This window comes from Trichoplusia ni, chromosome 1 (assembly GCF_003590095.1).
Source record: "Trichoplusia ni isolate ovarian cell line Hi5 chromosome 1, tn1, whole genome shotgun sequence".
Taxonomy (NCBI): domain Eukaryota; kingdom Metazoa; phylum Arthropoda; class Insecta; order Lepidoptera; family Noctuidae; genus Trichoplusia; species Trichoplusia ni.
The window spans coordinates 22,231,838-22,255,932 of NC_039478.1; the positions used below are offsets into that span (position 1 = coordinate 22,231,838).

General features: G+C 37.8%; 2 protein-coding genes across 2 annotated transcripts in view; both read right to left on the reverse strand.

Moving 5' to 3' along the window:
* The window catches only part of LOC113499452 (chromosome transmission fidelity protein 18 homolog), a 30,045-nt gene extending 23,296 nt beyond the window's left edge, over positions 1–6,749 (reverse strand). Inside the window, exons 1-11 of the mRNA XM_026879940.1 lie at positions 6,474–6,749; positions 5,740–6,154; positions 5,263–5,416; positions 4,926–5,114; positions 4,322–4,541; positions 3,784–3,912; positions 2,938–3,097; positions 2,127–2,319; positions 1,421–1,569; positions 785–1,016; positions 183–338 (exon numbers count right to left, since the gene is read on the reverse strand). Of these exons, the coding sequence (XP_026735741.1) occupies positions 183–338; positions 785–1,016; positions 1,421–1,569; positions 2,127–2,319; positions 2,938–3,097; positions 3,784–3,912; positions 4,322–4,541; positions 4,926–5,114; positions 5,263–5,416; positions 5,740–6,154; positions 6,474–6,561 (2,085 nt within the window). The 5' untranslated portion in view covers positions 6,562–6,749. The remainder of the gene's footprint in view (positions 1–182; positions 339–784; positions 1,017–1,420; positions 1,570–2,126; positions 2,320–2,937; positions 3,098–3,783; positions 3,913–4,321; positions 4,542–4,925; positions 5,115–5,262; positions 5,417–5,739; positions 6,155–6,473) is intronic.
* Positions 6,750–7,782: 1,033 nt separating this feature from the next.
* On the reverse strand, positions 7,783–19,577 carry LOC113499463 (cyclin-dependent kinase 5 activator 1). The gene is made up of 2 exons (XM_026879951.1): positions 18,888–19,577; positions 7,783–10,501 (listed from the first exon to the last, which is right to left on the reverse strand). The coding sequence occupies exons 1-2, from the start codon at positions 19,575–19,577 to the stop codon at positions 10,112–10,114; spliced, it is 1,080 nt and encodes a 359-aa protein (XP_026735752.1). The 3' UTR covers positions 7,783–10,111.
* Positions 19,578–24,095: the final 4,518 nt, after the last annotated feature.

Genomic DNA, 24,095 nt, shown 5'->3' on the forward strand with positions numbered 1-24,095 from the left:
ATTCGGAACGCAGCAATGCATAGCAATTCATTACGCATTAAATAGTCTCTCCACCGATATTTTATCACAATCTGATCACAGATTCAAGAGCATTTAGCAGATGAAATTTAATTTTATTATTACATACAATGTGTATTATTCCCGTTACCGACACAATGTTTACTTAATATTGAAATATATACCTGTACGTTAGCAGTTCTGAGATTAGGAGCCAGTAGGTACGGCAGCAGCGGCAACACATCCAGTAGCAGCGCGTTGCGGTTGTTGCACACTGACGGCGTACTGCCGCTCAGGACCGACTGCACTATGCCCTCTAGCTCTAACTTCTTACGATACATCTATGACATAACGAAGACATTAGAATAACGATAGCCTGCTACAAATCGAAAATGATCACAGAAGAACATAAAATTGGGATGAAAATCCCATGTTTTAATTATGGATATAACCTATTTGTTTACCAGGTTTTATCTAAATTCGTTCGTCATCAGTGGCTTTGCGTGAAGACGAAAAAAGATCCATACATCCAAACTTTTGAGTTGATAATAATATTAGGACCATCGTTTTTGCCGATCATCATATTTCTACTGACATTACATTAAGTTTTAGTGTGATATGTAACTTTTTGAGCTTATTTGGAGCGCATACATATATCAAAAAACAACAGCAAATTATTTAATGTTGTGAGTTAGCGAACTGCGTCATAACAGTATTTAAAGACCAAGCTAGAAAATACACAAACTCTGCACATAAATTACACTAACAATATTCGTATAAAACGAACCTCTTGTGCCTGAAACGGGAATTTCACTCTAATAGGTGTCCTAGAAGCTAGCAGTGTACTGCAGCGAGCCAACACGAGCGGCAGTGCGGCGTACACGCTGTAGTTCTGGTGTCGCTGCACCCAGCTGCTCAGCGCGTCGTGCAGCTGCAGCCACGAGGACACCTCGCACGACACGCGCAGGCGGCCGTCCGAACGGGACGACAGGTAGTTCTCGAAGATACCGTCAGCTAGTCTGAGGATAGACAAAAAAATATATCACTTGGTAAAAATCTATATTAAGTTATGATCACTGATCAGTCAATATGTTTACTTAACCAATTTTTAGTGACGAATTTCAATTGACATGTCTGTCTGTGTGTCTGGCTGTCTGTTTGTGGCATCATAGCTTTTTAATTTTCAATTTACTTTGTTTTGAATCTAAAATGTGGCGAGGATAATGATGTTCATCATCTCATCATATTAAAATCCCCGGCAGGTTCGTCCGTCATAATGATGTTCTGACTTCTTTTTTTAATAGAGCTTGTTTTAGATCTCACTGCTGGGCAAAGGCCTCCCCCTTCTCTTCCAGACCTCTCCATCTTACGCAATTTCAGAATCTAGATCATCATACTTTGTTCTTAACTCATGTAAGCTTACCTGTCGTATTCGCCAGCAGCCTGTATAGTTTTGAGCGCGGCGCCGGGATCGCTGTCGTTGGTCGTGAATATACTTTGCAATGCTTGTAGGAGGCTTTTGTGGCAGTCCTTAGTGCCTATCGCTGCGTTTTCTACGTCTTCCATGGTTATCTAAAACAGGTAAGAGGAAATTAGGTTCAATAATTATGTGTTGAATAGTGCGGCGGATTAAATTTAAATTATATTTTTAAATTCTTGGAGTCTTTGAATTGTCATGGAATTAATTCATTATGTCACAAGGATTTCCCCAAACATTCAAGGTACATGACCAGGCATTTGTAGATAACACAAAAGTTGTGAACGCGGGGATCGAACCCGTGACATGTCATGCAATGTACTGTGGTGTGGTGATGATACCAGTATTTTTTTTTAATTATCTTTATTGTTTAGGAAAATATATATTTGTAAGATATACAAGGGTTAGTTAATTAGCTAGATCCAAAAAAAAATTAAGGAAATGAAGTTTGCTTCAAGGTACAATGATGACAATGAAGACGTACTCTTACAAAAACAACTTATTAACACTTTTATTGAACCCTAGTGACCTAACATTTTTTCAAAATCCTCTAAATTTTCGCGATTTTCGGCAACGTGTTCCCGTTCTTGACTACATTATCACACTATCTTCGTCATCACAGTGTATAGCCAGAGTGTTAATCATGTGTTACCTGTGCCTTATCCCTGGCCTTGAGGAAGCTGAGCAGCAGTATGGCGGCCCGCACGTCCCCCGCCGCGCGCGCCGCCAGCGCCGCCGCCGCGCGCGCCGCCAGCCGCAGCCGCTCCGCGCCGCACACCTGCTGCAGGCGCAGCGACAGCCGCGCCGGGGACACGCCGCCCACCAGGACCGTCAGGGATACCGCCCTGCGAACATTACGGTCATGGATCAATGTCTAACCACATCAACGAAGATAGCTCATAATCTTTAGCAATAAAAATGTTAAAGAAAGCCGTGGATGTTAAAACTCGAATCAGACTGCACTGATAGCCGAATGGTTGAGGTCAGGACGCCAAAACCCACTGGACACGACGTATAGCCATCATACATATGGCCAACTAGCTCAATTCACTGGTTTTTGCGTAAAAAAGGAACAAAAATCCATACATCCATAAACAAAACCTTTCACATTAATAATATAAATAAAAATTAGTAGGAAACTCATACAAAAAACACATAATTGGTCTAATTTGCATGTATTGGTACATACACATCTTGAAGCAACCTTCAAATACTTCAAGATTTTTTCCAACAAACATTATATTAACTAATCGATAATAGAATAACGTCACCAGAACAGTGCACGCTTCGCAGGTTCGATCCCCGAGTAGCTGAAGAATTTGTGTAATCACGAATCCGTATCCTGAGTTTAGGTATTTTGAACATATGACTTGAATACCCGCGACAGGAAGATTAAATAAATTCCTTAATGCGGAATTCATTTCTAACAACAACAAAAAAAAGCAGATTGACAAATGACTAACCTCAGCGGCCTCAGTGAAGGCGCATACAAATCATTACATATCGCGATGATGGGCCTCTTCAGCGGCTGGGTCTTAGCTTTCTTCTTGCCTTCAGGCACAGTAGCTGTGCACCATCTGACCAATAACTCTACAGTTGGCAGTGGAGCACCGTCTATTTCATCTGGAATTAGATACAAACGGTTTAGCGTTCGTTAACACTTACCCTTTATAATTAATTTGCATAAGGGTTGCATGAACAAGAGAATTGGTCATTAAATCTTGATTAAAACCTTATGCGTGATAAATAAGATGCGACCTTAATGATTAGTACACTATACTCTAATGGTAGCGGCTTAAAACTCTTAAAATTTCTAAGATACTATTAAGTTCCATATACAATATACCTCATACCTTACTGAACGTCCTGTTAGCATAAACATAAAAAGAAATTCTTTAATATCGACTATCACAAATATTAAATTCATGGAATTTTGTTGAATAGCTTTGAGAAGGATATTCTACAGCTATAGCATGGCTCAGATACGTATTTCGACACACTGTATATATTTATTTATAAAAACGACTCCCGTTATACGCATTTATCTGTTTTATTTATTTATTCCTATATATAGTGTTATTCCTATTCTGTGTGCTCTTTAGCAAAGGTTTTCTCAAACCTCTTGCAATTTAGCCATACCACCTGTCCATCTTCTGAAAGATTCCTGTTTTTTTTCTTTCCCCTCTCGGGTAGTACAGGCTACTAAATTAAAACATCTGCAAATAGTTTTGATAGACATTGAACCAGAATAGAGATTATACAATATTATTATACTTTTCTTGCAATAAATAATAAATGAATGCACCGACCTAGTATCAAGCAGTTGGGTCGTTGCTCGGCGTCCAGTACAGAGCGCATGAGCGTGGCACTCTGCAGCGCGTTGCGGAAGGCGTCCGCACTGCGCTCGTCAGACGCGTTCAGCTCAACCGGCCTGTAGCCTGGAGGACGAAGACACAGGACACATATGAAAGTACTTGTCATAATTATTATTACATAGAGAACCTTTTTTTATGTGTATTCATTGACGCGATAATAGGTCAATAGCTCTGACGCTTGAATTTAGAAGCACTTTATCAATTTTATTAAACAAAAACACGCAAAGATATCCTTTTATGTTATAACTCAAAGACAGAATACATTAACTGCCATATTAATAAACAAAATTTTGTTAAATGACGTCCATATTCAAACACAACACGACAAGAACCTCCTTTGAAGAATCACCACTTTTAATATTCAAAGACAGCGAGACACAAGTGCATCTTTTTATTCCTGGATACTGCACTTATACTTTAAACATTCTTATTTAACATCTGTGTGTAACTAATATGCGTGATAACATCTCACCAGCAACCTTCGCCAGCAGATGCGCTAAGGTAGTCTTCCCGACGCCTGGCGGTCCGCACAGCAGCGCCACCTTGTGGTGAGGGCGGCCGTCCTCATCCAGCTCCACTTCGGCCTCCTTCTTGCCCCTCCACTTGTTGGTGAGTTGGAACTGTCCCGCGCGCTTGCTGAAGGTCGTACGCTGCTGCGGCTCAAGAGTCTTCACTTCCTTCTTGAATACTATCTGGGGATTGTTGAAAATGTGTTTTTAGTCTCTCTATCATTGTGGTTTAGATTTTTTTTTCTTATACAATGCATTCCAAAATTCAACTCAAATTTATGACAAGTATAAATAATTGAAGTGGAGCTGGACAGGCCACTTGGCAAAACGCAGACTTGATTTTACTTTATCTGAAAATTGGTATCGCCATTGGCAGAGTGAGAAAATGTTATAAACTTTTAGGACAAACTTTCGCTATAAATAGTAATAATAATAACATTTTTATGAAAAGTTTTATCACTACAGATTTACCTTAAAATTTCATCATGTTTGACTTAGTAGTTTTTGATTTGAAGTTAGTTTTATTATTTTGTTAAAACAATATTATGTTTTAATCATAATTCTTACCTTATCCCACAAATGTAGCCAATGCAGCAGGGCTCTATTAACCGGCTCGTCGGACAGCAGGTCCACATATGACTTAGGCTTATACTTCTCAACCCACAAGACATTACCATTGATATCGGTGTTAATACCAGGTAGGGGTTGGCTGAGATCATCTACTAGACCCAACTGTCTCTCTTGTTTGATTTCCAACTGGAATTATAAAGGTTTTAGTGTTAACTAGTTGTTTCCTTTTAAAACTTACATTTTAATTGGCTTTTTAGACAGAAATCTATTACCTTTAATTACTAAATAATTTCTAACTAAACATGAAATTTACTGTTGTTTAAAACATACTTACAATTTTCCTAGCCTCATCCCAAGTACTGGCATATGTTGACTGCAAGGAGATCTGATCAGTAGTCATATCTAGAGAACTGTCCCAAGACTCCTCGGATTCCAGCTTCACATACACTCTGTCACCATCAGCATTTGTTAGAGGCAGAAATGCCCATCTGGAATTTTATATGAATAGCTTGAATGTTGCATCTTGCTTTTAGAGTATGGGTTCTGCAGGTTTCTGACTTATGTGGTGCTAGTGGACAATTTAGACCAGCTCAGTGGTGAATGGTGATAACAGAATTAAATTAATATACATGGCCATCAAGTTGCCACTCTCAAGTTGCCTTACAACCTAAAAGATTTTTTTTTTAGAAATTGCATTTAATACATTTGCAATTTATTGGTTACATTGCGGATTCAACTGAGTTTTAAGCTATTCTTTAGCACTTTTACTTGCATATCTGTATAGTCTTAATTGAACAGATGTTAAACTTACCTTGGTATATCTAATGACAAATTTTCTTTAGCATTGTAACTAGACCTGAAACCAAGACTTCTTCCAGTTGGCTCCAATAACATCTGTTTCAACCGCCTTCCCTCAAGGATTTTCTCTATAAGGTCTAAATCATTTTCTTCCTCCGTTTTTTGTTTTTTACTTGGCAACTGTTCATTGAAATCTATGTCATCGATGTCACCAAAGAGTTCCTCTGCTGTTCTTTTACTTGAAGGAGGTTGTATAGCCTCTATAGTTTCTAAAGGTTGCAAGTTTGGAGTGAGAGATATGTCGGGAGTAAGGTTAGTTTCTGTAGGTTGGCTAGTGATTTTGCTGGGTATAGGTTTCTTGGCTATTGGACTTGAGAAATCAAGGCTCCGTTTTGCTGGTAAGGGCTTTTTCTTGATTATATTTGGTTCTGAAATAAAGGATTCCAAAAATTAATAAAGAACCTAAAGGTGTTGTTGCTTCACACGCAAATTTCTATAATTTATCATGTTAATGTTGTTCAAGCAACAGTTGATTCAGAACGTGGTTTGTCAACTCCTTCCACTAAAAAAATATATTTCTTGGGCACTGTCCCAAAATAGTGTATATTGAAAGCAAATTAATTGCATATTTTTAGATTGTTTATACATGACAAGTTGATTATACTTGAATCTAGTTAGTTGCAATAGGTAACCTAAACCATTTGTGTTTGTACTTTTGGTTGTTCTTAATAAATTGTGTTTTTTTACCATTATGTTCTTCGTCTTCATTGAGCATTTCCAGTTCATCAGCGTACATAAGCTCATATTCTTCCTCGGGGTCCGGATAATCACTCATTTTGCCGGCAAAATAAAAGGATATGAAAAAAATAAAGAATATCTACTACAATTATAACTGCTTGGCTTGAAATTAAGGTAGACTGAAAACGCCTGCTTATTATTAATTACTTTTAAACCTATAATACAATAAAGTTCATAAAAATAAACAAAATACACAATTTGAAAACGCAAACCAATTTTGTGTCAAATTGACAACGGATTGTCAAATGCCACTTGCCAGTGTCAAGAAAACTTGTTTCAAGTTGGCTTGGCCTTCCTGTCTTTTAGGTTCCAAAACCTAATATGCGGTTTTAAAGAAACGGTAAGACGTAAAACTTTAATTACAGTAGAAATTAGCTTCGTAAAAATAACTTAGATGAAATGTAGATTTTCCATCTTTCTAGCAACATTCGAGGGATACAATATGAATGGCCATTCAATAAGACAACTTCTTTTCTATGAGTCTAACAGCAGGTTTTGTTTTTGGTTTTACGTTTATTTTAGGAAGCTAAGTATTTTTGAAAGGTTACTTCTAAAATTTATATTTCTTTTGACATCAAATACCCTAAATTACATTGTACGCTTCAATTTGGCATCCAATACCTACCCTCCTCAAATAGTCTTTAAATTCCTCATTGTATATTTACATTTCGTATCTGCGGTAAAATTTAAACTTATATACCCGCAGACCATTATTCATCTTCTGAATTGCTTTGAAGTGTTCCTCATTAAAAGCAGCACTTTAATAGCTCTCCCACCGTCCTTTAGTTTCTAACTTATGTCTCAGTGTTCGCCACACTCTACAGAAGTGATTGCTCGCTTTTGTAAGGATACTCACCAAAATCAGTGCGAGCTCTGGAATCAGTGTTTATCCATTTAATTACATTACAAATCTATTAATATTCTGTTCGCTTCTATATGTTGTGAAATACCTTTCGAAGGAGAGACACAATTTAACACATTTGGTGACGATGCAAAGGTCGTAGAACTCAAACCATTTTATTTTTCCGTCACATAAGAATCTCATAATATTTGCAGGCATTTGGTATTTCTTGCCAACTTTGAACCCCATAACTTTTAAACTGCTCAACCGATTTTTATGAAACATGACTAAGAACACTCGAGCAAACTTAAAATCGTTTATACAGGGAGCTATGATGCCACAGACAGACAGATTGACTGACATTTACTTTAAATTGGTAACATCCCTCCTTTAGCTTGCGACCAAAAAGGCCCCAGCACCGGGCATTGTTATAAGGTTACAAGATAAGAAAAATATTCACAAGAAATAAAAGAACCTTTTTATATATACGAAAGTTTTTTTAATAATTGGGTATATTTACAATAGATTAATTAACAAACGTGAGTTACATGAATAATGTTAGAAGAGGTATATGACCAGGTATACCATCAGAGTAATGTTACGCACATCCACACTTCAAATACCAAAGTTACGCTATTAATATCTTAGGAGAGATCATCGAAATTCGATATTAAATTGTTACTGGCCTTATCTGACTTAAATGTACCTAGTAATTGGAATGTACTTCAACCCTTTATATGTAATAGAGATCAAAAAAGTAATGTCTACTGCAATGCTTAAACAACTTAAAACAACAACAAATTATTCCCATTTAAAAACTCGACTCTTAAAAAGCATTTCAATCCAATTATATATTATACTAGTGTTTACTTCTTTTACTTTGTATATCATACAGACGGTCGTATCGTGCTTCTTAGATTCAAGGAATATCCAAACAAAATAAATTATTGCCTTTAGTAACTTCCTTATTAATAATAATAAATAACACAACAATTGTGACGAAATAAAACAACGGAACATCACTAAACACAAATCTAAGATTCAATTAACATCACAGACAACTACCTTTATCTAATCGTTAATGACTTGGAACGTATTATGAGATTTCTTTTTTTTATATTATTAAATACTTACAGTTGAACACCCTCAGATATTCACTCGACTAAACAATTTATCTTAACTACGGCACTCGGTGCGGCCGGTGGCGGCGTGGCCTTGCGGCCTCTACCTAGTTGCGTTGATTAGGCTGTCCTATTATGAACCTGACTTCCCTCGAGGGCTCAAAATTATCCGGATTTGTATTTGAATAGTTAACTAAGCTCAAAAACATCGTAACTTGAGTTTCGTTCGCGATCAATATTGATGTATACTGGCAACACTTCCATTTCTGGCATCTCTTACATGACTGGCATCCAGGAAAACGTTTTCGCGTCGTCTCTCGGACCGAGTGCCACTCAGGCTAAAGCCTGCCGTCCATTTGTCTAAACTATTCTAACGGTTAAGACTTAGTTGTATTATTTTACTCAATTTTACTGTACAAAACGCTTATTCCTTCGCAAAATTTGACCTATTTGTTATTAATACATTTCATCGGCTCAATAAAACAATCGAGTCGTCCCGCTTACAGCCGGCCAATATTTAATACGTACACTTCATAGAAGGCTTAAACCGGATTACATTATGACGGAGTTCCCGCTTTATTGCACCCTCCCGCCTGCCAGACATTTCTCTAATATCATCTAACTATATGGCAATACGTTCATTTCACTACGTTACGAAACTCTTAACTTACTAGCTAACCGCTGTTCTATTGGACTAGATCGCCGCTTGGTCCAGCGGCTCGAGAAATTAACGTTACCAGACAATTACCTACGTAAACATTACGAATATACAATAAAGTGCAGCGTAAACTAGGTCGCGAGTCGCGCGGCGGCCCGCGGCTCACAGTCCCGACGCTGGCTCGGGCGAGAGGGGGCGGGCGCGCTCGGTGCGGCCTCCTGCCAGCTGCGCCGTCCTCCACCACAGCGCCTTCCAAACTACATTAACTTCATATAGTCATGCTGTCCTCAACAATATATTAGTCAGTTTTAGTCAGTCACAGTCGATCAGATGTTGCCAAACCCTAAAATGTCTTGAAATAAAATGTTTGCCTCTAGATATCACATTCTCCCGTCGAGATTGATTCAACGTCTCGAGACTGAATTATGTAAGTAAATACATAATTCATAAACAAAACCTGACACTCATCAATCTATTGCAATGACATTTTAAGTCTTGGTCAATCGTGGCTTTATTATTTTACTATTTTCATTAGTTTGCGTATTTTGAGCAACCACACCTTAGATGCTGTTAATGAAAAATATAATGACTAATGAGATATTTAGGTTTCACACCTAAGATAATGACTAAGTTACTTAAAATAATAGCGAAATAATGACTAGGAAGTTACAATGCATTCACGTGAAAACATATTTACGTTGCTCCTCAAGTTAACACTATGGCCGGAAATAACTACAGCAACGTGTAACATACATAATGTTATCAGATTGAATTTAAAATGTGGACTGTTGAACAACAGTGCGCACTTCAAACCATATTCTGCAGTTTAAATGTATAGAGATACGTGCCGCTACTCATAACGCTAAACCGAGGACGATTGACCAAGAGCTTCGACTGTCAGGAGCCGACATCAAACACGAGTGGGGCGGTCCGCGAGCGCCAGGCGGAGGACGGCCACCTCCGTGTGTCAGGCGGCGGAGAGCGCGAGAGGGGGCGCGGGCGCGGGGTGCGGGGGCGCGGGGGGCGCGCCCGCCGGGCTCTCCACGCTGCCGCACGCCTTCAGCTCCGTGAACACTTCAGTGAAGAAGCCCGGCTCCGAGTTGATCCTGAGCATGTTGAACGAGAGGCGGTCCACGATGAGGAGGCACCGGTCCCAGAACTTATCTTTAGAGTCTTCGACTAGGAAGGGTTTGAGCGGGTAGGAGATCTCGTTGCCCATGTAGGAGTAGGAGAGGTAGAGGCAGGTGAGGACCACGGCCTGCAGCTCCTGCGGGCGCGCTATCCGCTCGCCGTCCACCAGCTCGCGCACCAGCATGTACACGAACACCACGTTCGCTGGGTTTATGAACGCCACGTCCTGGAAACACACGACAAAAATACATTACGATATTGTTTACAAGAAGACTGTCATTTTTGAGACAAGTATTTCATAATTTTAAGCATAAATAATTTATTAAAATGCATAATTTCGTGAGAAAGCCATCTCCCGACCTTCATTCTTAATTATAGTAAGAAAATGGTCGATTTTATAGCACAATTTTGTACATGGACCTAGGGAATTCCAAACCAGACATTATTTGTGGATAACAATAAACATAAGGATGATCATTTAAAACCAATCCTCCGACCCACTGTTGCTCAGCCCATTTTCTGGTTCCCATTAGCAGCTGAAAAGGCAAAAATTTAAATGAAGTAAGTCGAGAGAGAAATTATATTTACACTTGGGGCAGTAGGTCCGTATAAAGCCTGGGTAATTTACCATGACTCATAGTTAGCTATCGATCTCATCAATGCCGATTCCTTACAAGTTTCAGGGTTACTAACATTTAATACCGTGTATGATACACTATACCTTACCACCTTATTCCGTTGTCATAGGGGTGATATTTACTTGACAATGTCATCGATGTATCCTATGTTCGGTTTTGCATGTAAGTACACTGCTTAACGGTTAATAATGTATGTAATATAATCCTTCTCGAAAGTTACGGTCAAGGTGATGTATTTTGCACGTGACTTAGAGGCTTTATCTGTGAGTAATTTTTTGTCTTATACTCTCCACTTATTTTTATAATAACTATCGTGAGACTGATTCATTATTCAATGATGTAACGGTTTACTCACGCGTATTTATCGGGGGTGCCCGACTAGTTTCGGACCCAACCGGAGTCCTTAATCATGAGCTGACGCGGCGGGATTTATTGATGAAAATCTTATGGACTTTTAGGTATAGATGACTTTCAGTCGGATCACATGAGCTTAGGCAACAAGGGTAATAACAAACATCAAAATTAAGTTCAAGTAGATAAAGAATAAAGCCTTTTCAGCTAACATCAAAATGTTCAAAGCAGATGATATTGGAATGTATGTTTTTCCGTAAATCTATGTTTTGAACTGTTTTACCTTAATAATACCTTTGTAAAGATCTCGAATTTTATGCCAATGTCAAATATAGGAACGAAACTACTTTTTATTCGATACCTATTCATACGCCTCTTTCTTTACCAGTGACCATGACACTGATTTCTAAAATAGACAAGTATGTCGACGGAACCATTTCTGGGAAACTGCAATTATGAACTTTGATCAAACTCATAAAACTGGCAGTCAAAACAGCCAGTATATTATAAGTGGAAGTATTTAATTTGCCAACTTTTACTTTAAAAAGAACGCGACCTATTACCTCTATCAACCTATACCTAATGTAACCAACACCTACACCTCACCGGCAAAATGTATGTATGTCTAATTAGGATATATATATATTACCTTACCTTTATTTATAGGCACACCTACCTCTTGATATCTCTGCATCACCCTATGGTTGACTGGTAGAGAATGCCTCAGGCATTAAGTGTGCCATTGTACATTTAATGTATAGAAGTGTAAATAAATAAATAAATAAAAAGGCTAGAGTAATGAGTAATCCATAAAAAAAAGGTTTGCTTAACCAGAACATACAAGTTGATTCATTCCAATGTTTTACCAAAATGGACTACGAATCCGTCAGGCGCTACGGTGCTACGGTATCCGTAGCGTTATTGATTTACCGAAAATAAACGGTATTTCCTCATGAATTTGTAAAGACTCGTAGCAAATTAGTGGTGGCGTAATATTATGTTTATAAATAGAGATTAAATTAGGATAATGTCGATGAACAGGTCAATGTTATCGTTACAGTATGAACGAAGTAAAAAGTAAACAAACGTAGAATATTTTCCTCTCGGTTCTAAATGTATTTTATCTACAAATTCTTTTTAATCTCCCACACTAAAGAATTTAATCCTTATGTCACGGGGAGTTTCACTTATTTCTAGGTTAACGTACAGTATTATAATGTAGTTGTTGCCGGCGGCTCCGCCCGCTACAAATCGAATATGATCCCACGGGAACATAAAATAATTATCCCATGTATTAACTAGCATAAAAACTATGTGTGTACCAAATTTCGTCCGAATCCCTTAGCGGTTTTTTGCTTGAAAGTCTAACAAAATCCTTCCATATATATAAACTTTCACGTTCATGATGTTAGTGGGATTATAATATTAGTAAGTTTAAATAAATGAGTCTATTAAAAATATATCTATTGAAAAAACAACCATTCACATTAAAATAATCTTTCTCTGCCAACTTTTTGGTTTCCACCAACCACTTATTTTCACATTTTCACATGACTCATGAAACATTCCGACCTCAATGACATGTAACTCACCAAACATTATTCGTAATAATGCTGTAATGCTAATCACCTCAAACTGCCTTCACAAAAGAAACTACCAATTGTTAAGTTTACCTTGAAGTAGTGGAAAACCAATATAGAAAGAATATTCCAACATTATTACAACAACTTTCGTGAGTCAGATTCATAATAACATCAAAACGGTTTACTCACACGTATTATTGGGAACGCTCGACTAGTTTGACTCATGATTACAGACTTAATCCGAAACTAGTCGAACGATTTTAGTAAACATACTCTAGTAAACCGTTCTTAAACAATAGAGATGATGACTGGGTATAAAAAGAAAAGATCTCATTAGTCCCTCAGTTAGATAATTGAAAGTATGAGACACGTATTTTTTCCTTTTTCAGAAAAACTAGAATTGACAAAGATTAACTGCTTTAAAGTTTAGGCGAGGGGGCTTGTGACGTAACGATATGGTAAAATTTATACTCAAACGTGACGTCACACGTAAGTTTCATTCACTGTAATTTGGTCAATTTATGTTTGCAGGGCAAATTAAAGAATACGTATCCATTATTATACAAAAAACTACAAGACGGACACTGCAAAAAAAATTTGTCATCATCCATATTATAACATTCCAGCAATAGAGAAATGACCTTTAGGCTTTTGAAAATATAATTTCTAATTCATAGTTAATAATGAAGTTTGCCCGCCATGATGGTTGTCCATACATTTTTAATGTAAATTTTGAAGGTTAGGTTCTAGAAGTTTAATTGTCATGTGCCTTAAATATATACTTATATAAAGTAGTGAAAGGTTGCCTATATTTCTTTGGACTTTTGCCGAGTGACATTGGACAGAATGACTTAGTTTAATAGTCCATAGTGATGTGAAGTTGGTTGTAAAGCAGCTAAGACAAAATGTTTACTGTAATAGAATGTTATTATAATTATTTGAAAATGATGAAGTCACGCTTATTTAACCGGATTTTCAGACAGTTTTGATCCTAAGCGGCGCGACGGGAGTCATGAGATGAAGCGGCCGCGGCGTCGTGAAACCAACTAGTTTTGCGATCTCGTATAATACACGTGAGTAAACCTTTTTTAAATCTTTCATTATAAACTTGTCCTACAATAGTTTTAAAAAAAACTAAAGAAAATACAACTGCACTAACATTGCTAATATATTTTCCTACCAGCAGCCTATTTAAATGTAAAGGATCTTGCTCATCTAGTTTTAAAAGTATATTTTTTTGTCAGCAATTAAAAATAGTTCATTAACCCGTCCAAAGTCTGGGTGCAATGATAGACGTAATCTAATTAAATGACCTGAATTTGTAGAAACTTGATCAAAATCTAACTGTGCCGAAGCCTTGAGACCTAGATTGCCGGAATTTAGGTTAAGTTGGCACTCCACTGTATATGAAAGCTCCTGTATACTGACTGACTAATTGACTGTGTTTTATATTAACATGATGTCGTCATAGTATGTCGTGTCAAAGGTCACGGTCCTTTTTTAAGTTTCATGTGCCGATTTCACATGTTTGGCTTGGCTTTTGGGGGTGAGTCATGAAACTAAATAGGTTATTGTTTCTATATATATATTGTTTTGACAACACACACTCGACCTCCGTGGTCGAGTGTCGTACGCACCGGTTTCAAGGTGTCGCTAGCTCCGAGGTCCCGGGTTCGATCCCCGGTCGGGTCAATGTAAAAAATCACATTTCTATATTGTCTCGGGTCTGGGTGTTTGTGGTACCTTCGTTGTATCTGAATTCCATAACACAAACGCTTTAGTAACTTACTTCTATTTATTTAACAATAATTTACAACCGACTTCCAATAAAGGACTGAATTTTTACAGTACCTAATTACAGCAATCACATTTTAAATGAAAAAAGAATCAATAAAATCGGTGCATCAAGTCAGAAGTTCTCAATTAAAAACAAACAACAAAAAAAAAACAGACGATTTGAGAACGACCTACTTTTTGACGTCGCTTGAAAATGGAAAGCAAAAAACTGTGAACTGTAATAAAAAAAGTAACTTACGGTAAATAAAAATCATATTATTTAACAAAAACTGATATTGAAAACTATAGCCATATTATAATCTAAGCATAAAATGAACTATTCTTTAAAACTTTTACGTAAGTCACGAAAAGCTCTGTAACGTTCTCGTAGCATCCGTAGCAGTTGTCTACGAGTCTACGATCGTAACCCGGATTTCCCGAGCTACGAAGCTCACTGGCTCTTACCAAAGATTTATGAAACATAAAATGGTTTTCTTCTAACCTTGTGCTGTAATGTAGAGTATAATATCACCCGTTAGCCGTAAAAAGGTATTTATTACCCTATTATTAGTAAATATGTGGTTGTTATGGCGTATGGTGGAGCCTTTTCGTAAATAATAAACTATTAGAGTCAGTAATGATTGCACGTCTCATGTAGGAACTTTATCTATACTTCTATACTAACATATAAAGCTGAAGAATTTGTTTGTTTGAACGAGATAATCTCAGGAACTACGGGTTCATTTTGAAAAAAAAAATGCGTTCAATAGACCGTTAATCGAGGAAGGTTTCAGGCTGTATAACATCACGCTGCAACTAAAAGGAGCGAAGATACAATGGAAAACGTGGCAAAAACGGGAAAAATATTAATCTTCGGGGGTTTTCGTTCAAAAATTCCTAACTTATATCTTCTAACCACGCGGACGAAGTCGCGGGCAACAACTAGTATACGATATACATTTTCGTCGTCTTATTGAGTGAGTTAAAAGTAAAAATTTTGAACTAAATTCTAAGGCTATTTGTGTTAGTCTTGATAAGTACATGTGTATATTGTGCGTGTGTATTTATAGTTGTAAATTGCATTGTAATCGGGTTTAAAGCTACCAAATATTTCAGCCTGCTAGCTTATCGGGAAATCCCTCAAATTTGAGTTACAAAAATCCAACCGAAACGACAAAGAAACAAGAAAGTGAGTGTATAAAAACGTAGGAAAATCTAAATATTGGCTTTCTATATGATATCTACTTAAATCCTTACTGGCTGCGGTAGGCCCATAATGAGATGGCGGGACGTGTTCGATTCCTCCTCGCAAAATTGGCTCCTATTAGCCATAGACTAGGATCAATTGGAGGAGTGGGGCCTTTGCTCTTCAGTGAAAAGCTAGAAATGGCCAGTATAAATTCTAATGCTGGATCGGTACAGGTGTTTTAGTTTTCTGTACCTCTTTATTAGAAAAGAGGTTGTAATACGCTATTTAACTATTATGTGGAATTTTACATTTTACAGTCTAATGATCTCAGACCGACTGCTGTAAAGAAAACTTTTAGATCTTTACACTACGTTTTTATTAATGTTTTGTCGTTTCTATCTTATTCGAGAGCTTGTTGTATTTGTGATAGCGGGACGACGCATTAGTAACGTGTAATGTCTGAAAATAGAGTCATGAAAAATCTAAATAAAGCAGTTTAAGATATTTATTAGCATTTTATGAACGTCGATTTAATAGACAACACCCTCTATCGCCCGCTCTTCATCGCAACCAACTCCACAGCATAGCACCTGCCACTCTTTACATGTATACAAGTTTACGAAATACTTAAGTTTGCAAGAAAGCGCCAAGAAAAACAGTCAAACGCGAGTTTTACTTGCAAGACTGACAGTTCCGTTCAAATATTTATATTTTAATTATGCGCCATTTTAGCGGCAATTTCCTTATTTACCCTTTGGCGAAAGAAATCTCAAAACAAGGAACACACATCAAACTCTAGATAATAACTCAATTCTAGTCTACATGAAAACGTGTACGCAATCACCGCACACAACCGTACCCACGGAACCAGCAATACGGCGTCACGTCAAGAGCACTTCACATTGATTTTATTGTAACCGGTATTATCCAGTTACAGCGAAGGTTTAAAGGTGTTCTGAAGGTTTTTAGGGGTAACTTGGCTATGAAACTTTAGTTTTATGATTGTTAATTAGTTGTTAACTGTTTTGTGATTCTACGTTCGCTGTGAAGTTTATTTTTGCTAAGCAGATATGTAAATTAAGCAAGCTTATGAGTACCTAAATGTATTTGATCAATAAACCTTTTTTATGTCGGAACAAACTAATAATTAAATTAATTAGAAACGTGTTTTACGTTCTCTTAAATGCAACAAAATTTGTAATCTAGATTAATTAAAAACGTTTATTTTTTCAACATATTAATAATTAAAATGAAAGTCCAAACGTAACCTAGCTATCAATTTAGTTATGTATCCAAAACTTTCAAATGAAACGGAAAATTGGTGAATACTATCAAAGTTGCTTCCAGCAACTGATTTCCCAGTTGTCAATAAATGTTTTATGAGCCGCACGCGATCGTAATCGGCTGCCATTGTCATTCCATACTTATTAAATATTGATCAGCACACAAATAGACGAAGCATTATTATTGTTTTCAAATTATTATGTAGGTTGAAAACTGTGTGTCAAAGCCAGTAATGTAGAAAGTTACTTTTTTAATTTATTTTTTTAATTTTCTCACCCCAAAGCGAGGTCTTTCTGGTTAAACAATTAAATCTTGAACAGAAATCCTTTTTTTATTCTAATAAATTCACGGCCTGCTTCGGTTTTCATAAATTCAAATAGTTCTTAAAAAAATGCAGTGGCATTGTTAATCCTACGGTTGTAAAGCCGTGAGTACGTTCCACCTCCTTGCGGGAAACAACAACATGGCGGCCTCAAAGGTACTAAACGTTGAGTTTTATTGACGCTCGTGTTTTCCATTCCGAACAGAGGGTTGAAAATATACAATCGTATAATAAAATAAATGTTTGTGTGAAATAAATCGTAAGAAGCAATACGTATTTATAACTATTTCAAATTATTATTGCACCAAAGGTTTATTAATTTGACTTAAAAAAGAAAAGGTTTAATATTTGTCTTTTTTTTAATAAACCTGTAATATAATATCTTAAAATAAAAATATCCAAATTCAAATAAAAGAATTACGTCACACAACCGAATGCACTCTCCAAATTCAAAATCTAAGGCGAACGCACTCAATGGCTATTGCCGTCTCGCTCTAAACAAAGCCAAATCGTTATAGAAAGGCACGGGTACCAAGTTCTTATGCCATAACGTTCTATCGATTTTCCACGGTGACGTACGCTTGGGTCCCCCTTCATATTGAATGAAGCTACTACTGTTTGTATCACAAAACTTTATGAGCTTGGTTGCAGATGAAATACCGACGAATTTCGAAAGCGATATTAATAATAGATGCGGGCTTTTAGCATATTGTATGATGTACCTGCAGGATAATTTATTGTTGACGTTTATGAGAAAATGGTGGCTTAGCGTTGTTGTGAAATGTTCAAGAAAGGGGATTGGAAACTTGGCAAATAATGTCAAGCTGTTTCGTTACATTTTGTAAGTTTTAAATGTTTTAATGTTCGTAATAGATAATTAAATTTTATTAAATTAAATAAATCTAATAAAATAAAATTTATTACCACCTCTGTACTGAATTATCTTTGGTATTTGAAAAATCAAGTTACACTACTTAATTGATCCTTATTTTTCTGAGCAGTACTTTAACTACAATAACAGTATTTAAAACACAACAAAACTGTCTCGATGTGATCGTACAATTTGTTCGAGCCCATTGTAATTGAAACAAGGACAACACTGCAGCCGGAATTAACTAAATGGAACAAAACATAGGAAGCTGTTCACGGTCGACGCAAATGTCCCATAAAAATAAATGTGAGAAAAAAGGTTTTAGTAACACAGAATACAAAAAAAAATAAAAAAATACAACTCGGTCGATTTGCTTGCTGTTGTGCTGACACAATAGCTCCTAATTAACAAATTGAATCAAACAGACTCACATTGTATTGTATTGATTTTGCAACCAGCCTCAATTTTCCGCATCATTGTTATGCAAATCTTATTTCACTCAACAATGCCAGCCAATATGCAGTCGGTGCAGCGGTGTCGTCTGCGCCTTGGTGTTGTCAACCTGTGTGAGTAGATATGAGGCATGAATGGTGTTTACCTGCCATCCTTGCAGCAGGAGCGAGCGGTCCACCGTCCGCAGCCACATGACGGCGTCGCCCGCCTGGAAGTCGCGCAGGCGGTGGCAGCGCGTGTGCAGGAACAGGCCCAGGCACTTGAGCAGCTCGGACGTGGAGGCCTGGATGACGGTCTTGCGCGGGACCAGCACGGGCGCGCCGCTGGAGGGCAGCTTGTCGTAGCACACCACGTTGTTGTTGAGCGCGTTGGCGCGCGCCACGTCGGGTGGCGGCGCGGGAGCGGGCGCCGGCCGCCCGTACACGCCCTGCACCGACACATTCTTGTTGCGGTCCAGCGGCGCGTTGTCCGTCAGCGGCGCGCGGAACGTCGCTACGCTCTTGCTCTTGCATTCCAACTTCTTCTTGTTGTTGTTGGCCGTGGAAAACCGCTTCCACGAGAGCGCGTTTATGAACAGCGAGTGCTTCTTGAGGTTCTTTTCCAGCGCCGTCTTCTCCGAGATGATCTTGGCGGCGTCGTCGAGGGTGGCGCGGCGCTCGTCGCGCGGCAGCTCGCGGTTCTCGCGGTTCTTGGCGTTGTTGAGGCGCTCGTAGGAGTAGGCGAGCGCGGCGCGGTCCGGCGGCGGCGCGGCGGCGGGCGGGCGCCGCTCGCGCGGGCTGAAGCTCAGCACGGTGCCCATGAGGCCCGCGCGCGTGCAGCCGCTAGGTGCCCGCATGCATCACGTTCGCGGCCGGCGGCGGCGGCGGCCCGTGTGGGCTCGATAGCGCCGCGCCTGCGCCCCGCGCGCCCGCTATCGACCGCGGCGCGCGCACTCAGCTGACGCCGCCGCCCGCCGCCCTGCAGGCCCGCCCGCCCCGGTAAACAAACCCCGCGGCCCGGTCTGACCCACGGAATTACTTATCGCCTATTAATTCCAATTAAAATTGACGTCTCTCACTGAAGCTGCGGTGATTGTGTTGGATAGCACTAGTAACTGCTTGTATTCTATCGAAACCCGATCGAACTGACGTTTTCAAGTTATAATTTATTTCCTTTACAAGAAATGTACGCATTCGATTGCAGTAATGAGTAAAGTGCTCGTATGCACGTCCGCCCCGCCATCGATCACGTTCGGACAGACAGGAAAATTACAGAGATAATTTATGACGGCGCCGCCCACCTCGACACGACGTCTTAATAAAACTGCGTCAGTTTTCAATTGTCGGTGTTTGTGATGTTCCTGGAGGCTGGATTATTGCGGATGTTACATCATAATGCGGCGGGCGCTGGGCCCGGCACCCGCCGTAATCGAATTCGGCGAGCTTCTGCCGAATGCAGAGCCTCGGGTGATTCGGTCAATTCTTAATTTAAAAATTCGAAATTAAAATTAAATGAATCTTAACCGAAAATATATTTCGTGCAAATATGATAAACCAAAAAAATCCGTCAGCAAAATGAGCATTTCCTTGACAAACTTACATTTATAAAGGGTTTGCAGAGAATGATTCTATAAATATGTAAATGTCGATCTACCCTCTTCACGTCTATATGAACCGAGCCTGACTGTCACATCGAGTTCAAGTAACATTACTTACTGCTCGGAACAGTGCTTACTCACTTCACTCTCTGAACGAAAGGTCACAGGTTGAATACCCTGATTGGCTATAAGGTGTATTGTTTGTAGAGGCCGAAACTAACGATTAGTCGGTTTATACTATTTTAAGTTAGAGTAAGATTTTAAGAATCTCTACGAGAGAGAAATCCGGGGATCCAACGCGTTTTCATACATAAAAAACTACTTAAAAAAAATATTATGTTAAATGCTTGATAATCTTTACATAGTTATTTTATGTCTCATAAAACTTCTAAGACTTTAGGAAAACTGTTTTCCAAAAATTCACCCCATTTTACATACTTATGGTCAAAATCTATCAAGGGCCTAATTACACCAAAAAACTCACTTAATTCGTATTTTTGTCTCGAAAGAACAACTTAACTAATACCCTAATAAAACTAAAAATAAATAAAAAACAAACAACACACGCCTTTGTTTTCTTTTGTTCTACGAAACATAACAAAAGAGTCCAGATTTCGCTGACGTTGCGATTTTGAAGTCTGAAAACTTAGGCAAACTTGTTATGAGTCAAAATGACAATACACTAAATATTCCCGACGCTTTTACTTACTGACAAAAGCTTCATTATTTTAATGTCTAGTCAGTTTTAAAAGCTACATTTAATGTCATTTTAAATCATCATTAAGGAACTTATTCTCTAAAAAAAATATCAAATTTGGACCTGTAGATGATAATTTTGTATGAAAAAAACTAAGTACCTAAGTAACTATTTTTTACCAAAATCATCTTATCAACCTAGGACATATTGTGACTTTTTTGTTTTGCTACTGTTTCGTTCTAATTATTCTAAAACGGTGAAAAAATCCAAACATTGTGAAAAATCCAGTTCCAAATATTAGAATCCGTAATCGCAAATCATCAGTCAGGTAGCGCGGTGAACTTTGCTTAAATCTGAGCCCAACTCAATATTGCAACCTTTACAGGCTAGTATTACCTACCAGTATATTAATAGTTAATATCAGTAGTATATCCCATTTTTGACTAGACCTTTCCTATTTTATTAAATTTCCATTATACTTATCTCTATCTGCATTATACATACATTACATCTTATTAATATTATAAACGCGAGTGTTTGTAATTATTTCACGCCTAAACTGCTTAACAAATCTGGACAGAATTTGGTACACTGATAGTTTATAAACCTGGATTAACACATAGAGTAGTTTTACCCCGAAATCTATGTTCCCGTGGGATCAGCGGGCAGAGCCGCTGGCAATAACTAGTACCTTACAAAAGAGTGTTAGTATGCCGTTAATGGCGCATTTTCTGCGGTCGGCCTTTGGGCGCCAACCCGCAGACGAATAAAACTAAAACCTACATGAAGTGACGTAAACTTCTAGGAATTCAGTTAAGCGATGGGGTTCCACTGCCAAACCGCTGAGTTATGCTCGACACAATTGTTTTTTAAGCGACCAATTCTCGTTTTGTGGGTCATTAATGGGTACTATAAAACTGAACAATTTGTTTAACGCGCTAATCTCAGGAATTGATGTTACAATTTGAAAAAAAAAGTTTCAGAGTTAGATAGCCCGTTTATTGACCCCAAATATCTTACAAATCGGGTAGAAGTTGCTTGCTCTCTAAAAATATACAATTTCAGCTAGTACAGAATTATACTTTTAATTTAACTATTAAGTCAATATAAAATGTCATAATAACTTGAGCCCAAACAAAAAGAAACTGAACATAATATTATCTGTTTTATGAACTGACGGTTGATTTAACTTTTCACTTAAATTTGCAAAATAACTAAACATAATAGATGTATGTTTTTAAAGTCTTCGTCAAGCGACACTTGAAGAACTAAAGAGTATTTAGGCTAAAAAAAGAAAAACGTATTGGCAACCCCGCTAAAGAATTATAAACTGAATTTACTTGATTTTTAATCTCCAAACGCAATGCCCATTATGGTTATCTCAATTAGAAATCAAAGCAAATAAAACACGACGTTTGCCCGTGCCCGGGCGAGGTCGCACCTAATGTCTTTAACGAAGCCCTACAGCGTATTGCGACATTAGCTATTGTTTATCTACGCGCCTCACTGCAAATGTCAATATTGTGCGTATTCGGAAATTAATTATAACCATAAACTTTGTTATAGTTTGTTGTAGGTTTGTCGTGAATATTAAACGTGTCTCAATAGGGATTTCAGTTTTATAAGATTTAGATTGTATACAATATATTTGATTTTGATTTCGTCTTCCCGAAATGACGGAGTTCCTAAATTACATAGCGAATTTTTACTCACAATGAATTTATTTTCATGTTGTCTCTGTCATTTTCAGCTGAAAAGTTGTGACAAAGATATATTTAGAATGTCCTAAAGTTTCGTTATCCTTCTCTATTGAGTGCCCGACTAAGAACTGGCACTAAAAGTGCAAGGAAGGACGGGTAAAAATCCCAGTCACAAAATTTTTACTCACAATTACCTAATCATCTTGCGATCTCTATTATTTTCAGGCGAAAAGTTGTCACGGAGTTACATTTAAGAATATCTTAAAGTTTCGTTGCATTTCAATATTGGTTGATTTGTTCCATGGCAAAAAGTGGGACCAAATTAAGGACGAAATTTGGACGCCATCAGCATAAATCAATTGAAGCAAGTTCATTTTGGATCATATTATAGAAAACCACGTTTCATATTTCCGTTCAATCTGATAAAAGCTTACCAATTCCCTCCTTTATCGGTCTCATTTCGTGGAACTTATAAAAATGTTATTCAGAACTCCATTTTAGAGATGTTATCAACAACAAACGGTACACGGGTACAAGGGTACACGTGTCGTCTTCCTCGAACGACACAATCCCCATACATTAGCATTCAAGCGATGCTACTTTAATTATGAAGATAGCAATGAAAAGAATTGCGTCCGCGTTACTTTGCTATTAAACTTTGTCAAGGGGCACTTCAGTAAATTGCTACTTTTATCACGTTGGAGAGTAAGTTTAAAACTACCTTTTTATGTTTGTTTTTTTACTGTTTTTTCCTCAAGTTCATTTTTTACGCTTTACATTTTTTCACGCCAGACATTTTGTCCAAAGAAGACTTTTTTATATATAAATATATAATTTAGATATAATCTATAACAAATTACAAACGTAATTATATTTATTTTTTTATTAAATAAATAACTATTTATTTATATCCTAACAACTGTGAAAGTAAAGAAAAAGCAAAAGTGACTCAGCAAAAATAATTGTAGTCGTTCCAATTCATTGTACCTTACCGTCGTGTCATCCCTTAAGAAAAATGTTTGAAAACAATCGTTTTATCATCTTTACAACACAAAACAGCTGTGACGTCCGTCGGCGCCATTAAGGTCTCACATTAATGTATTCATTCCTTATCCCGGCCATTCCAGTAATACCCTTAACTTCAAATATTCATAGTAGTGTAATAAATAATGGGGTTTAGACCACCCCTACTCTGAGTACCTAACCCTTTGTCTGAGACAAATCCATTTGAAATTCGAAGAGTGGGTTGTGTCCTGATAGAGGGTGCATTTTTCTGTTCAGGGATCGTACCACTGCATCTTGAAGTATGAGCGTTGTAGATGTAGAAGTGAGATGGCGCATTAAACGTTGTATAGCGGCGTCTTGCTTCCGCAATGACGG